At 26.8% G+C, this 17,776-nt stretch overlaps 1 protein-coding gene across 1 annotated transcript in view; it reads right to left on the bottom strand.

Annotated features, from left to right (window-relative positions):
• LOC107436643 (protein CNPPD1) overlaps nucleotides 1-17,665 on the bottom strand; it is a 32,852-nt gene extending 15,187 nt beyond the window's left edge. Inside the window, exons 1-3 of the mRNA XM_016048417.4 lie at nucleotides 17,367-17,665; nucleotides 11,307-11,415; nucleotides 7,685-7,769 (exon numbers count right to left, since the gene is read on the bottom strand). Coding sequence (XP_015903903.1) covers nucleotides 7,685-7,769; nucleotides 11,307-11,415; nucleotides 17,367-17,513 — 341 coding nt within the window. The 5' untranslated portion in view covers nucleotides 17,514-17,665. The remainder of the gene's footprint in view (nucleotides 1-7,684; nucleotides 7,770-11,306; nucleotides 11,416-17,366) is intronic.
• Nucleotides 17,666-17,776: the final 111 nt, after the last annotated feature.

Below are 17,776 nucleotides of genomic sequence, written 5' to 3' on the forward strand. Positions count from 1 at the left end.
GAAAATAAAACATTCCTCCTTCCCCTGCCTTCAAGGTCACGGAGGAAATAACGTTTCTCCGGGTAAACGGGGAAAAAAATTCTCCCCTTCCTTACATTTTCCTCTACTCAACTTCAAGGATGAGTTCAATTTCCGTTTTTTTTTCATAATCGTTCTAGTTTAAAATGACGGGAAAACCGATCAAAATTTTTCCCGGTTATCTGGATACCGGATAAATGGTTCTCTACTGTAATAACTTAAAATTTAGCTAGATTAGACCATTTAAAAATTCAACAACTGCTTAAAAGAACAATGTTTTTTCCTTCTTTTAAAAATATCATGAATAAAATAAAAAGAAAAATTAAATAGAGATAAACTTTTAAAGTTCAAGGTAAATATATTTATTGATCATGAAAACCAGAAAGCAACTATAAATTAAACAGGGGTCTGTCTAGGTTTTTCTGAGAGGTACCTATTTTGTGAAAATTTAGACATAATTTGTGAAAAATTAAAAATTATATTTAAAAATCAAAACAAAAATATGGTAAAAATATGGATTTATCGCTTCTTAAGGGATACAAAAATAAAATTTTAAGAAAAAGTATTTTGTGAAACTACCGTTTTTCCTAAAATTGAATTTGTGAAACTACCGTTTTTCCTAAAGTTGAATTTGTGAAGGTACCGCTAAACTAGGGGTGCACAACCTGCGGCCCGCGGGCCAAATGCGGCCCTTCGACTACTGAAGTGCGGCCCGCGAGAGCTTCTAAACACAATAAATTTTTTTTTTTTAAAAAATGGCAATTTTTAATCGCATTTTTAAGTCATCACGTTTTGACACAATCAATTTTAACAGATTCTTTAGTAAATGTACGTTTAACGCGCTTTCTTGAAGCCGAATTTATCGCAAATATAAATGATTTTTTTAAAACAGTTATTTCCGCTTTTCTACGTGATCTTGAAAATTCCGAATTTTTATTACGACGCGAGTTTCAGATCGCAAATTTAAATAATCACTTTTTGTGCACTTTATTTGTGACGATTTCATCTTAAATCTAAGTGATTTTTTTTATCTTTTTTTTGCAATTCTTTCTTTTTTTTCAAAAATTTTTCTCGGCAGTTATTGCTATGTGTTCCCACGTATTATAAAAAATTCCAATTATTCTGTTACGACATGCAAATTTTAAATCATGCATTTGACGCGCTTTATTCGTGCTGAGTTCAGCATAAATATATATTTTCCTAATTATTTCTATACTTTTCCTCGTGATTTTGACGATCCCGTTATTTAACTATGATGTTATTACGACACGTGATTGTTAATCACGCAATTAAATAATCACTTTTTGATACGGTATTATGGTACAGTTTTATAGTAAATCCTAGTTATTTTTCTTTCCTTTTTATTTCCGCAACGAATATGATTTGGTCGAATGTGGTAATGAATTGTGATTTGATCAAAAACCAAATATTCGGCAAAAAAAGAAGAAAAAATCTATTGAACGCCGTACACTTGGGGCCAAATAGCAAATTCTTTTAGCAGTATAGCAACATTGAAACTAAAATTTCAATGCTCAGAATAGTATTTCCTGGAAAAACGTATTCATAAAATAATTCTAAAAAATAAGGCCAATCAAGAACGTTTTTGAAAATGTCGAAAAGCGAAACAGAGAACATAAAAATCAATCTTAATTTTTGAAATTTTTTTTTAAAGCTGAACATCTCAGTTTTTCAATTACCAGAAAAAGCCAAGAAAAAAGAATTAAGTCAACAGAAATGCTATTAAAAACTACTGCGTTTTAATGAAAACGTCTAAAAAAAGTTTTTCTTATTTATTTAAAGAAAATAAAAAGATTTAAAAAATGTTCTTAATTTTTTAAGTGAAAATCTTATGCCGAAAATCTCAATTTAAATTTTTCTCATAGCTATAATTTTAAAAGAAAAAAAATTGCTATAAAATAAATTTTATTTGTAACTTTATTTTTAAAAAAAATGCTGAGTCATAATAAAAGTGCCTAAAAAAAGAAAAACAGAAGAAACAAATTATTCTTAGTTCCTGAAACAAAACTTTAATACTGAAAATCATACTTTTCTATGTTACTGGTTATTTATATTACAGTGCAGGGAAAGAGTGATAATAAATTAATAGTATGAGACGTTCTGTTAAAATGCTGGGTTATAATAAAAACTGCAAAAAATGGATCCTTCTCAATTCTCAAAGTATCGAAAAAATGACAAAATTGACTTGTCTGATTATAATTTAAAAAAAAAAAGTTATATCTATAAAAATTCAAAGAAACTTAGAAAAATACATTTCTAAAAAATATTCTGCCAAATATTCGACTGATCATTCAACCAACTGAATTTTTCGCAGAAGGGCCAAATACTCGTTACATCCCTCCCTAATTTAAATGCAATGTTATTGCAACTGGAAAAATTCATAAAATGGCGGAAAACATGAATTTTTAAACTGCTCACTGTCTGTAGTTTAGATTTCAATTTTTTGTTGCTTAAGTGATCTTTTTCGATAAAAAAAGGAAAATGTTTACGTTATAAAAAATCTAATAATTAATAAAATAAAATAATAAAGTACATTACAAAATAAGCATTGAATTTTATTTTGAACTATCACAGTTTTGTTTAAAACCTATAAATTTTCTTCAATTAAAATATTTAATTTGAATTAATTTATATTACTTAATTACGACTAAACTTTTTCCTACTTTCATTCTGTGGGCATTGCAGTTTTTGTTAATTTATTAGAATTTAATTCTAAAAAGAGTTTTCATATTGCATGATATGATAAAAAAAAGTATTTCTTTTCTTCAATGTTTATTTATTTTGATAAATCTATTGTTAATATGATAAAAATTGGTTTTTTTGTTTTTTTTTTTGTAAAAAAAAAATTTATCAAAATTTTTTATTTTTGAATGAATTTTAATAATGGAACACCACTAAGTTATTGATATTACTAAGTTTATTGATAAAAAAATGGAACGCTAATGTTTAAATAAACATTATTACATTTGTCATTAACATGTCTAAATACATGTGCGACCCTTCGTTAGCCACCCTGCTGTGCAAGTGGCCCTTCACTCAAAAAGGTTGTGCACCCCTACGCTAAACGGTAGTAAATTCGGTATGGACAGACCCCTGCTAAATGTGATTAAAATAAATAATTGATCAAGATTCAAAATTAAGATTAATGATATAAAATTAAATATGATTAAGTTGTAAGCAACTTCAAAAATTTTTAATATCTGATTAGGAGGTCAGGAAAAAAATTAATGAACATTTTAACATGCATCTCCATTTATAAGGTTTTTTTTTCTTTTTTTTTTTAAATAAAGCTTTGCTAAACAATTATATTGGTTATTTTCAATTTTTTCCATGCCCAATTTTACCGAAGAAATAGGTAAAGCATTTTAATCCTGATGAAAATCTTAGTAAGAAAAAAGTACACATAGAGGGCTTAATTATTGATAGCTTTCATTTTTTGTATTTAAAAAATTATACATTTTAATTTCACAAATATAAAATTTATGTACTTCTTTATTGTCCTATTTTACGAAATTTTCATGTTCACATTTTAAAGCTTAAATAAAAATCAATATTATAAACCATATTAAATTAAGAAATAAAAATACCTACATTTTTTAACAATATTGCTAATATTGATATAGATTTTTCGCACAGATTTGGATTATCTTTGAGTAATAAAAAAAATAAAATAAAAATATATTGTTTCAGGAAAATTTAAAATTATTATTTTTTTAATTGTTTGTATTAATACCAAATTTATGTAACAAATTCGGTTTGAATTATGAATAGACCAGAGACAAAATCCATTTTTTTTGCTCATCAACGCTTAGATATCAAGTGAAACGCGTATCATGATATTTGGCTTTTTAAATTCGTGAATATGAACCATGATGTTACTTTAAAATAGTGCGTAAATTAATAGTAATTTTTGATTTTTAGATCGCGTAAATACAAATCGCAATATTTGCTGCTTAAAACACATAAATACAAATCAGAATATTTTGTTTTTAAATCTCAATTGGTTTAAAATCTTATTAGGTAGGGAAATCTTTCACATTTTGTATTTTTAAAGTTACAATAACCATTCACTTATGCACCTTCTCTTTCATACATCTTCCTTATTTATGTGAATATGAATCGAGATGTGATGTTTAAATCGCGGGTATGTGAATCACACTGCATTACTCGTATACAAAGTTTGGTTGATGTGGTACTCGAAAATCACGCAGATGATACATCCCAAAGTGCGTTGTGATGTGCAAATCATAATTTGAGGAGAATAAACACAAGTCTGAGGCATTAAATCATGCCAGGGGCAGATTACCCATTAGGTCAGACTTTAAAAAAAATTTTTTGAAAATAAATTTAAAAAAATTAAGAAAAACAATGATTTAAAAAAAAAAAATCAATTTCAAATATATATTAATAAAATACAATAATTTTTTTAGTTCTAATTTAACAAAATAAAGTAAAATTTAAATTATTATTATTTATTTTAATTTTAAATATGCTTTCTTAAATGAAAAGATATATAAATAATTTTATATTTGAATAACTAAAAAAAATACGAGAAAAAAATGTAATCTAAGGGCCCCAAAAATTTGAATGGCCTAGGGCCTCCGTACGCTTAATCCGCCCCTGAATCATGCCCATAAACTATAAAAATTACACGAATAAAGCTAAATAGAAATAATAAAAATATCAATCTTCCTATTAATAAAATAACATATAGTTGAGAATTGAGGGTTACAGGGATGAGATTAGCCAAAACGCAAAAAAGCTGAATTTCCACGATAGTAAATTTTACGCAAGCGCAACCCTTTAATAATAAATTCCAGACAGTTTAAGGTAATAAATAATGTGTTGACATACAATTGTGTACTAATCTATTATTACAAAAACGATTACATTGATACTTAACATTTAGTGGAAGAAAATAAATTACCAATTGAAAAAATAAAGCTGGAGATTATATTTTTCCTCAGTTCACATAAGAGACAATTACTACTTAAAAAACTACCTGGTTTAGCAAATTAAAACTACTGAGAATATGCATTAATATTTCATTTCTTTTAATAAATACTGTTATGTGATTTATAGCAAATATATCAGTAATATTACTTTTTAAATTATATTGGGAAAAAAACTTTAACAATGGACCGAATCATTATGTTCATATTATAGTCTAATCTAACTACAGCCCTCTGAAACATATCAATAACAGTGAAATAGAAATAGATAGTAACTCCTTAACATACAAAAATTGCTTGAAAAATTACATGACAATCAGTAACTGTTTAGATAATTGTTTTTTATTTGATAAGAATTTTGCATTTTATAGCATAAATAACAGCAATTATAAATAAAATTTTGATGATGAGTTAATTAACTCTTTTTGACCAAATTTTTTTTTTAATTAAATCCCTTTTTAAGTGATTGCTTTTGTTTGCTATATCTTTTATGTTTGCTATATTTAGTCGTTAGTCCATCTTCAAACATCTTGTGACAAATCCTATTTTTTCTTCTTTGCAAGCACAGAATGTAAGTTTTGAATATATTCCCTTCCAGTTTCTCTGATGTTGTAACACTTACATAGACTAATAATCGTTGTTAGAAAAACAGTCACCTTTATAGTAACTAATTTTTTAAAAAATTTACTTCTTACAAGAATTGCGATAGTTGATCTTAAAATTGCGTGAATATGAATAACAATTATGGAATTTGAAATCACACGAATATGAAACTAGATATACGATTTTGAAAATGAGAAAATACAAACTGGGATATAGAATTTTCAACACGCGTAAATACAAATCACGATTCATAATTTTTAGATAGCGTAAATATGAATCATGATGCGTAATTTTTAGATTGCATAAATAAGAATTATGATGCATAACTTTTAGAATGCGTGAATGAGAATCCCAATGCCTTATTTTAAAATCGCGTATAAATACGAAAATCAATGTTTGATATTATAAACGAATGAGCAAATCAACACATTGAATTTTAAACTTGCGTGAATACGAATCGCTACATAGGTTTTTAAAAAGACGTAAATACGAATCACAATATCGGATTTTTAAATCTCGTAAATAAGAATCGCAACGTACAATATTCAAATCAAGTGAATAAGAATCGCAACACGCAAATATGAAAAGCTATGTTTGATATTAAAATCGTGTGAATAAGAATCGAGATATTAGCAGATTCCAGGCTTAGGACCTCTAAAAGGCTTGTCAGAAGCAGCGTCGTTTGAACTATGAAAATCGGATCTATCTGGAGGGCGGGTAAAAAATTCGGAAAATCTTATATGCTGCATGTAAAAGGGGAGAAAATAGGTAAAATAAGTAAAAATGAGAAAGGATTGGTAGCTATGTAGTTTGAATTTTCTGTTTCTCTTCGAAAATCGGTGAATTTTCTGAAAAAGCGGAATACTTACAAAAAAAAAAAAAAATGAAATTTTTAGAAAATCTGAATTTTTGATAAAAAAGCTGAAATTTAAGAGATTGAAAAAAAGCGGAAATCCTCTAAAAAGCGGAAAAATCTCATCCCTGGGGTTAAAAAGGTCATGTAACGAATTTAAAGATCAATGAAACATTATACATAGTGTGAAATTGAATTAATCTGTTGTACAAAAATGAAGCTTATTAGCAAGACATCCCACCAATTATGATGCATTTCTGCTGTGGAAGGTAATCAACATAACAAAAAATCTTGCAAGCTGAGACCGATTATATTGTGGGAACTCTATGAGGAAAGTACTCTTTTCTTTCTTCCTGTCACTTTTTTACTTCCATTTTCTTTACTCATTTGGTTAAATGAATAAAAGCATAAAAACATTTGTGAAAAAAAGAAAAGCACCAAAAAATCTATCGCTTATTACATAATATACCAAAATATATGAGGTAATAGTTCACTAAGACTGAAATAAGTATCAATTTTTCAAAAGAATAGTTGCTATTGAATACTTTTTTTTTCTGAAAAAAAGTTGCCATGGTCTCACAAGGTCAAAAAAGTAGTTTTTAATTGCTTTTTATTGAGTGGAAAATCTATCCAAATCTTCACTAACATTTAAAACTTTTTTAATCAGGTGTATGGCAACAGAAGTGCTGTTCTCAGATGTTTTAGGCAGTCAAAAAATCATAACTGTCTTTTTTTGTATTGGCTATGTTGTCTCACTAGATTAAACTCTCTCAACCAATGACAGCTAAACATTTAAATGTGTACTCTGTAATAAATGATTTTAATTGTATTGATTAAAAATATTAGAAAGTACATTTACTGATGGCTTAAGTGTAAATTGCATGTGGCATTTTGTTTAATAAAATAATGCCAATTATGAATCATAAAAAAGGACACATATCTATGTCAAATTAACTGTACAACATAATAATTCATTTTACCACCTTTATCTTTGTACAAGGTGAAGTATTTAACCTTCAAAACATAACTCTCAGGAAAATTGAATTGAATTTTGCTTTCTATCTACTATTTTCCTTTGAAAAATATAAGAAAAAAAAATTTTTTTTTTCAATGTAAGAAACCCACCAGCTTAAAGCTCAAAAGCTAGAGCTAATGTTTAAAGGATTTATAGAATTAGGATAAGCAAAATTTAAAAAATCTATCAACTTAAATTGCAAGCACAAAAAGTTAAAAAACTTACTCTGAGGCACAAGAAACATAGTCCATGTCCAAAATATCCAGACCGTCGTTTGGTACAGCTTTTGTAAACAATTCTAATGCCAAACCTAAAATAATCATGGAAGTTTTAGTATATGTATTGAAAAACATAATGCTGTTCTGATAACTTATCCTAAAACCCTAAATTTTCATATTTTAAAAACTAAAAAAATTGAATTAAATTTTTTTATTATTTTAAGAATCTATTCTCATATATTCAACATATTTTTCTTTAATATTATTTACAGCAAACAATAAACTAAAAAGGGCTTTAATTTTGTAATGTGTATTTACCAACTAATTCACTTCATAAATTAAGAGGAAAAGGTCAAAAAAGTCCTTACTTATAACATTTAGGCTGATTATTGACCAATTGTAATCCAAATGGACTTAGATTCACATATTTGCAATTTTCATACTTTGGCTTTTCTTTTATCTCAAGTTGACATGCTAAATTTATATTTTAAATTGAACAACAAAAAAAAAAAAAACTATTTCTAATAAGTTTGTAGTAGTCAGTTATATCTTTTCACCTTAATAAGGAAAACATTGTTAACTGATTTTTTTTATAATAGGCTGTATCTATTAGTCCCAATGGATAAATACAGGACATACTCAAAAAGATTAACCCATTTATTTAGTTTAGACAACTACTACATGCTAACAAAAATCTACCTAAAGGAAGCTTTATAATTGTTAAGTCGGTTTAAAGAAGATATTCAAACAAATTTAAAGAAAAAAAAATTAAATATTCAAATAATTATCAGTATCTTTCTATCCATTTGTGACATGATTGCCTTTTAATAAAAGGAAAGGGATTTTGTTTTTTTAAACAAGTAACATTTTCGTTGTGATTTTAATGGTAGCATGATAAAAATGTATAAATTACGATGTTACTAAAATTTAATGTTTAATAATCTTTTTTTTATCATTTTGCTTAACAGATGGATTGCTTAACCCTTTGCTTAATTAATGAACCAGAATAACAAATATTATCATGTAAAGTGTTGTGAGCAAAAGGTTAATACACTGTCTCTTTTTTAGTATCTTCTCAAAAGTTAGAAAGAATCAAGCAAGTATAAACTATTTATAGCAAAAGATTAGAAAATTTAGATGCAAACTTTTGAAATAAATATTTTAAGTATCTGTTATATCATAACAATTAAGGTAACCTTTTTAATTATCAAAAACTATTTCTTTAAAAATATATTTCAGCTTTTAAAACAGTTTGGATTGTAAACTAACTTTATTTTATACAGAATTTTGTATTTTCTGAGAAATTTAGAGCGTTTTAAACTTAATCACTAACTTTATTTAGTCTAACAAGTAATTAGTTAATTTTTTTTTAAAAAAAATTCTTTTTAAGTATTGATTAATTTTAATGAACCCAAAATAATTGAAATTAGGAATGTTTTTAATTTTTTTTAAAATATTTATTATACAAACTTTATTTTTTTGTAGATGACTTTATTTTTCGAATTAATAAATTTCAAGCTATTTGTTTCTGGCATGGTTGGCATGATAAAAAATAAGTACTCCTTATTAACTAAGCATTGCATAAGATACAAAAAGGAAATTTTTTTACTATTTTATTACTTGTTTGAAATATTTTTGATATTAAACATAAAATATGGTAGTAAATTTTTACAAAAATAAAACCTGAATTAACCCTTGAACTCAGATGTGAACTATATGCCATAATTTCAAAGAGTGATTAAAGCAAAAACTATAAAATTTATAAAAATAAAAGATTCTTCCAATCATATTTTTCTGAAGTAAATGAATTTTCTTAAACATCGATTATTACTATTTTGGTCATTTTTTTAAAAATCAAAATTAAAGCTATTTTAGACCACAATTTTTTGAAAAAGTTAAATCTCAGATGTAAAGTATACTGCACTATTTTAAAGAGTGACTATAAATTTACCCACTGATCAGGGTTGGCAGGTTTTTGACATGTGACAGTTTTTGACAGTTTAAACCATGGTTTAAACCGTCACGTCAAAAACCTCACTGTCAAAAATGTCGAAAATGTCAAAAACCTATATTCAGATGTGAAATTTAATTAATACATAAAATTTATATATTTTTTTATAAAGGATAGTGTTTCTAAATATGTTCTAGAAAAAATAAATTTAAAATTTTGAAGAAACACTTATATTTTGAATCGTAACCAAAATCTTGTACTTTTGAAAGCTCACATCTTTTGTAATATTATGTATTCATTTTCATGTGTTATTGAAAATCTGCTGTGATATTATTAGGAATTTATTTATAACCAAATTTAGTGTATAGTATAGATTATACTAAAAATTAGACATTTTTAAAGATAAAAATTAGCAGTTTTGTACATTAGACATCTTTTAAAGAAAAATCTTTTTAATATTCTTTTAAATCTTCTTAATAATCTTTTTAACATAAGACAATACAAATTTAAGTGCTTTCTGTTAAATACACAGAGTAGTTAGTGTCGATTTACAGTATATTTAGCCTATTCATTTACTATGCTGAAAATTTAGTTTATCCAAATACTTGTGAATTTCATTTTGCTGAATACTATATAGTTTTGTTGAATATCTAAATATTCAGCTGTTGAATAATTACTTCTTGCTTTCAAGATATGCATTATTTGTATTCTTAATACAAGTGGGGGGAAAAAATTAAGAGGTAAAAATTGTTTTAAGATGATAAGTGTAATAATTATAAATAAATATAATAAACAATATGAATTATATTTATCATTATTCCCAAATATAACTACTTTTAAATTCAAATTAACATACTGGATAATAAAGATATTCGGTATAACATTAAATTTTTTTTTCATACACTTGTATCAAGTTTGTATTTATACAACATAACTTGTAAGTTCCTTATAAATATTAGTTATATGTTCCTTATATGTCAAAAATGCATAGTAATAAACTTTTAATTTTCTTAAGTATCAAAAAAAAATTTTTTTTTCTTCAAAATATAAATATTTAAGAAAATTTTGGGCAAAATTTTTCTGCACATGCATTTGAATATAAATTTCTGAGATTTTAAATCTGTTATTTTACCTTAATTTTAATTAAAAAATATTTTAAAACCTGCCGATTACCTATAGTATAATTAAATTTCAATATAATGCATGGCAACTGTTGGTAGTTTTGAAGTTTATATATTTTCTTGGCAAACTTTAGTTTTTGACATTTTTGACGGGTTTTTGACGGTTTAAACCAGTATTATACCCTTGTCATGTCAAAAACCACTTTTTGACGTCAAAAACCCAACCCTGCCACTGATGTGTTGAAACATTTTCTAATTAAAGATAGGTTAACATTAAACAGATTAAAAAATTTTTTTCCTTCCAGTTCAGTATTAAGCTGAATAAGAAAGCTTCTCTATTCAAATTTAATAACAAGAATAGTTTTGATCTTCTTTCCAGCTGGAAATCAACCAAATTGCACCTTGAATATAGTTCAAGGTTGTTAGTTAAAGAGATTAACTGAGATATGGCAAAAGAATTATCCTTAAAAAAATTCAAAAGTAAGCTATGCTTAAAGTATGATCATAATTCTAGTTTACTTAAGTTAAAAAAAAAAAAGAATTAAAGTGCAATTAACCTGTTAGTGCAATAGGAGGATGATCAGGAGGCTCATCTAAATCACTCAAATTTCCAGCATAGAGAGTTTTTCGTAATCTTTTTCCCATAAGTAAATGATCAGCAAAAACCTTTAGAAAAAAGTAATAATTGAATTTTAAAATATAATTTGCTAGAATAACAAAGTAACACACAGCTCTCACAAATATAAATTTTTACTTTTTTTCTATTGTTAAGTATGACTGTTTCTTATATTAAAGCTTACACAGTAAAGAATAGAGTTAGAGGTCATTCACATTTTTAACATAAAAGAGATAGAAATCACAAAAACTGAAAAATTTTCCACTTTATGAGATATTTTACTTTTGTAGGGCCTGCCTAGGGTTTTAGTGATACAGGGTAAAGATAAATATGTTAGAAGTAGTTTCAGATATGTTGTTCTAAAACACAAAACTTTGATAGAGAAAGTGATACAAATTAGCCTGGTAGCAGAAACCTTCAAGTACAGCAGTGGGCACTGTAGATTATTACAGCACCAGCAAACTATTTTCACCTCAGATTTTTTTTAAAAAGAAAATAAAAAATTACTAGCAGAAAAAATTAAAGATAAAATGAAAAAGAAAATATTTTATTTAAAAAAAATCTTAAATAAGGAATAGATTTCTTTTTAAAAAAAAATTTTATACTGAAAAAAACCCATTTATAGTTCATTTCTCTGGTTGTTTTATTTGTCTGCAAATAAACTGTTACGTTAAGGTACAAAATTTCATTTGAAGAAACTTTAAATAGGAACAAATCTGAACACCATAAATTACAATTCTGTAAATTTCTCTTGTTAAAATGAAAAGATTTTATTTTAATTTTATTATCTTTGCAAGTTAAACTTCACTTTTTCATTTCTTCATTAGGCTCAGTATAAGTACTCTTCTTGTGCGCAAAACTGAAATATGATTGCATAAAATTCAAATAAAAGTCAAACAACAAAGTTTTTGTGTATAACTTCATATTCAATATTTGAAATTTGTGTGAAATATATATGTTGGATTACACTTAATTTTTACCATATTAATCTCCATCTGACCACGTTGAAATCACAGACAAATTTGAATTTTTCAATGATAGTGCTGCAGATTCATACTGTTAATTCTGGTATTGGGCAAACTTAAAAAATCATATAAAAAATATAGCGATATAATATTTTGCAATAATAAAAAAATTTCAAATTCTTCCAATTTTAAAATTCAAGTTGAGTGAATCCACAAATTGAACTTGTTTTAGACAGTTTGCCTTCTCCTAAGTAATTATAACATAACCTCCTGCTTCTAATAATATGATTCTGCAGTTGAGTTAATGCATTCTCCTAAGTAATCACTGCATACCAGCATTGAATAATATGTTTCAGCCGTCGAGTTACCCCTTCTCTCAACCCAGGAAGACGCACACCTCTAGAACAAATGTTAAATCGCTTGGGGTCATTCCATGACCAAAAATAAAATTTAGTAATACGAAGCTTAAAAAAAAAGAATTTTTATTGAAAATCTAATATTGAGTATTATTGAGTTCAATTGTTTAACTATTTGAAGCATTCTTTTTGCAATGGAATTTTATAAAACATAATATTTAAAAAGACTAACTTAATTTATATATCATAACTTAGAACTTGCTTAAAACTTAAAATTTTTTTCAAGTAAATTGATTAAATTATAATTTAAATCACTGCTATATGAATATACATTCGAAAAACGCAAATTAATATACCAAAAGTTAAGCACTAATGATAAAATGTTGATAATTTGATTAATATAAACATGGTAATAATTTTTCATAAATTAAAAAATCAGGGTTGGGTTTTTGACGTCAAAAAGTGGTTTTTGACATGACAAGGGTATAATACTGGTTTAAACCGTCAAAAACCCGTCAAAAATGTCATAAACTGAAGTTTGCCAAGAAAATATATAAACTTCAAAACTACCAACAGTTGCCATGCATTATATTGAAATTTAATTATACTATAGGTAATCAGCAGGTTTTAAAATATTTTTTAATTAAAATTAAGGTAAAATAACAGATTTAAAATCTCAGAAATTTATATTCAAATACATGTGCAGAAAAATTTTGCACAAAAATTGTTTAAATATTTATAATAAAAAAAATTTTTTTTCTTTCTTTTTGATACTTAAGAAAATTAAAAGTTTATTACTATGCATTTTTGACATATAAGGAACATATAACTAATATTTATAAGGAACTTACAAGTTATGTTGTATAAGTACAAACTTGATACAAGATACAAGTGTATAAAATTTTTTTTTTTAATGTTATACCGAATATCTTTATTATCCAGTATGTTAATTTGAATTTAAAAGTAGTTATATTTATGATTAATGATAAATATAATTCATATTGTTTATTATATTTATTTATAATTATTACACTTATCATTTTAAAACAATTTTCACCTCTTAATTTTTTTCCCCCACTTATATTAAGAATACAAATAATGCATATCTTGAAAGCAAGAAGTAATTATTCAACAGCTGAATATTTAGATATTCAACAAAACTATGTTTATAGTATTCAGCAAATTGAAATTCACAAGTATTTGGATAAACTAAATTTTCAGCATAGTAAATGAATAGGCTGAATATACTGTAAATCGACACTAACTACTCTGTGTATTTAACAGAAAGCACTTAAATTTGTATTGTCTTATGTTAAAAAGATTATTAAGAAGATTTTAAAAAAATATTAAAAAGATTTTTCTTTAAAAGAAGATGTCTAATGTACAAAACTGCTAATGTTTATCTTTAAAAATGTCTAATTTTTAGTATAATCTATACCAGTGGTGCGCAAACTTTTTTCGACCGCGACCCCTTTTGTAGAGAGAAAATTTTTGGCGACCCCTAGAGATAAATGTTCACAAATACGATGTATATTTCGAGCATTTCTTTCGTTTCATCGAATAAAAACATCATCATATTTGACTCATATTAATTTTATTTATAATTTTAAGAAAATACTTTTTGTATAACACAAAAATCAGTAAATTGCCCTTTAATGAGATGTATGTGGCTGCAAGTTTCTAATTATCTCATCGATGTTTGGATGTATGTTGCTAATTGCAATTCGCATATCATCTTCAGGTTTTAAACGCGAGTGGTATTTAGTTTTTATTGAAACTAGTTTGCTAAATCCAGTTTCACATAAATACGTTGATGGAAATTGTATTAACACTCTGATGGCATTCTTGCATAAAACGGGATATTGTTTTTCCACGGATAGCCAAAATGTTTGGCAAGGCTGAGTCTTAAATTGATTTCGAAGAGTATAATCACTAATCAGATCTATCAATTGCTCTTTCTCACTAATTTGAAGCGTTGAACTGCATATGTCAAAGGAAAATGGATCACGAATCCAACCAAGATCGTTTTCAGGAAAATCCTCGAATCTTCTCGAAAATTTTTTCTTTAAATTTTCAATGTGATTGGAAATGATGTTTTTAAATGTAAATATATCTATATTATTTTCCTTGATAAAATCGTTAAAGCAAGGGAACATGTTGGTGTTGTTTTTATTTAGTTTAGTTTGCCAGAGACTAAACTTATTCTTAAAAGCTTGAATTTTACTGGCTGTAGTTATGATAGTTGAATTCTCACTCTGCAAGCTCAAATTTAAGTCGTTGAGTTTTTCGAAAATATCAACTAAATAGCTCAGTTTCCCTAGCCAAACTTCATTGATATAATAACTTGCCAATCTATGTTTCTTTTCGATTTAGAACATGTACACTTCATTTTTCAAATCAAATATCCGTCGTAGTATTTTCCCACGTGAAAGCCATCTGACTTCGGTGTGTAACAGTAATTTCTCATACGTTGAGCCCATCTCATTGCAAAGTATTGAAAAGAGACGGCTGTTGTGGCTGTTGCATCTAATGTAGTTAATTGAACTAACAGCGTCTTGTAATACGTTGTGCAACTCTTCATCCATATCTTTTGCAACAAGAGCTTGCCGATGAATCATACAGTGATTAAATACCATATGAGGTGCCACCTTCTGAATTAAGCCTCTGAGCCCTTTATTCGAACCTGTTAATGCTGCAGCACCATCAGTACAAACCGCAACACAGTTTGCCCAGGTAAGGGACTTTGTTTCAAAATATTCATTTATTACTTCGAATATTTTTTCTCCAGTTGTTTTTCCTTCCAAACTTTTGCAACATAAAAACTTTTCTGTTATATCTTCATTAAAAATAAACCTAACGTAAATAATTAGTTGTGACATTTTAGTAATATCGGTAGTCTCGTCCAGTTGTAAAGCAAATACAGATGAATTTTGTATGCGTTTTATGACTTCTGACTCGATATTTCGTGACATTTCGGAAATCCAATTGCAATTAAACAGTGAGTGATGGCGCTTCACTCTTTATATGTACACTGCATGGTATGCAGCATGCAGGGATAATGCATTTCATAAAAATTTGGCGACCCCCAAAAAACTTCTGGCGACCCCTAGTTTGTGCACCACTGATCTATACTATACACTAAATTTGGTTATAAATAAATTTCTTAATAATATCACTGCAGATTTTCAATAACACATGAAAATGAATACATAATATTACAAAAGATGTGAGTTTTCAAAAGTACAAGATTTTGGTTACTATTCAAAATATAAGTGTTTCTTCAAAATTTTAAATTTATTTTTTCTAGAACATATTTAGAAACACTATCCATTAAAAAATATAAAAATTTTATGTATTAATTAAATTTCACATATAAATATAGGTTTTTGACATTTTCGACAGTGAGGTTTTTGACGTGACGGTTTAAACCATGGTTTAAACTGTCAAAAACTGTCACATGTCAAAAACCTGCCAACCCTGTAAAAAATTAAGGAACCCTTAACCCCAGTGTTTATACAATTATATTATTCAGTCAGCCATCCCAACTAAAGCATGTTTGTATGCTCTCAGAGCCAGTTGAATACATTCCATTTCATGTATATCAAATTAACTCTTTAATTATATCAAATTATAATCATACTCAATTATAATCAAAAATCTCAAATTAACTCAATTTATCTTTAACTGTTAAAAAGTTTTTCCTTAAATTAAAATAAATTATAATTATTTTGCTTTTAAGGTAAAAACTAAGAGATTTCCGCATCGTGATCTGTGGTACAATTATCGCCAAGTTTTGTTAACTTCCGGGCAGTGGCCCGCAAGAAACTAAAAAAAACATCACAGAAAGGGACCAACTCAAAAGGTATAAATCGTTGCCACCCTCGGGCAAACATCTACAGCTTTTTTTTAAAAAATGTACATGTTTAAAATATATTTGGCACTTTGGCGATTGTAGTTGGCGTGACAGATCACGATACGAAATATCCCCAAAACTAGTGCTCTAGAATAGTGAATTAAAAAAAAAAACAAAACACATTGGGAAAAAAAAAGTGGCTGAAAAAACTGGGACAGATTTTTTAAGCTAGGACCACTTTTTCAATCCCTGGGTTGGCCAGCAAGAAAGATAATCCAACTTCAAAGGTAGCTCATAGCTATCCTAACAAACCTATACATATTTTTAAAAAATTTTTTAGGTTCAGAGGTGCATGTTTGTAATAAAGCTTGCATATTGCTACCTAATTATGTACAACAGAATATACTTTAAAAAAAATATATTTTGGCTTAACAATAAAAAAACTTTATAGAAGAAATTGCTATTTGCCAGGATACTTTTTTTTATTTGATACATTAATTCAGTAATAAAGACTTAAATATTAATTGAACTCAGTTGTATCAACAGCTGTTGTTAAAGTAAATGGATAGAAACCTGCCTAAACAAGTTTCTATCTTAAAATGTCGTATCAAAACAAATATTGGGAGTGCATTTTTAATTTTTTATAGTACTATAATGAGGAAGAATTGTTTAAGCGACTGCCAGATAATGCTGTCCGGCCTTTGTTATTATTAAAGAAACAACGCAATCTAAATCTGTCCCAAAATTCGAGGCATACCAAATCATTTTAGCACAGTTAAGTATTTTTACTATAGAAGAAGAAAACCTGGATAAAAATTTATTATTACTTCTTCGAAATCATCATAGTCGCACATGTTTTCATCAATATCGTATTCTTTAGGATCCGTAATGACATCTTTATATTCTACATGAATACAACTTTTTGTCAATAAGTTAGAAACTTCTGACAGCGATGAATAATTATGACCCCTCATACTTTAATTTGTAACAAAAATACTAAAAACATTAGACGAACACTAAATAATAACAAAATTAACCAACACCTTAAAAACAATACGATTGACTTATTTATTTTTTGTTTTTGTTATTGGAAGGTTACGTAAACCAACGATCTCAAATTCGATTGGATGACAGGAGATGACGAGTTCTTTTTGTTAAAAAATAAGATAGCTCTCAACTACTTGTTTTTGCATGGTTGATTTTAGCAAAACTTCAATATTAACTACGCATTTTACAT

Source organism: Parasteatoda tepidariorum, chromosome 12 (genome assembly GCF_982258835.1).
Source record: "Parasteatoda tepidariorum strain Cologne lab strain chromosome 12, Ptep-v5.0, whole genome shotgun sequence".
In the NCBI taxonomy this organism is placed as follows: Eukaryota; Metazoa; Arthropoda; class Arachnida; order Araneae; family Theridiidae; genus Parasteatoda; species Parasteatoda tepidariorum.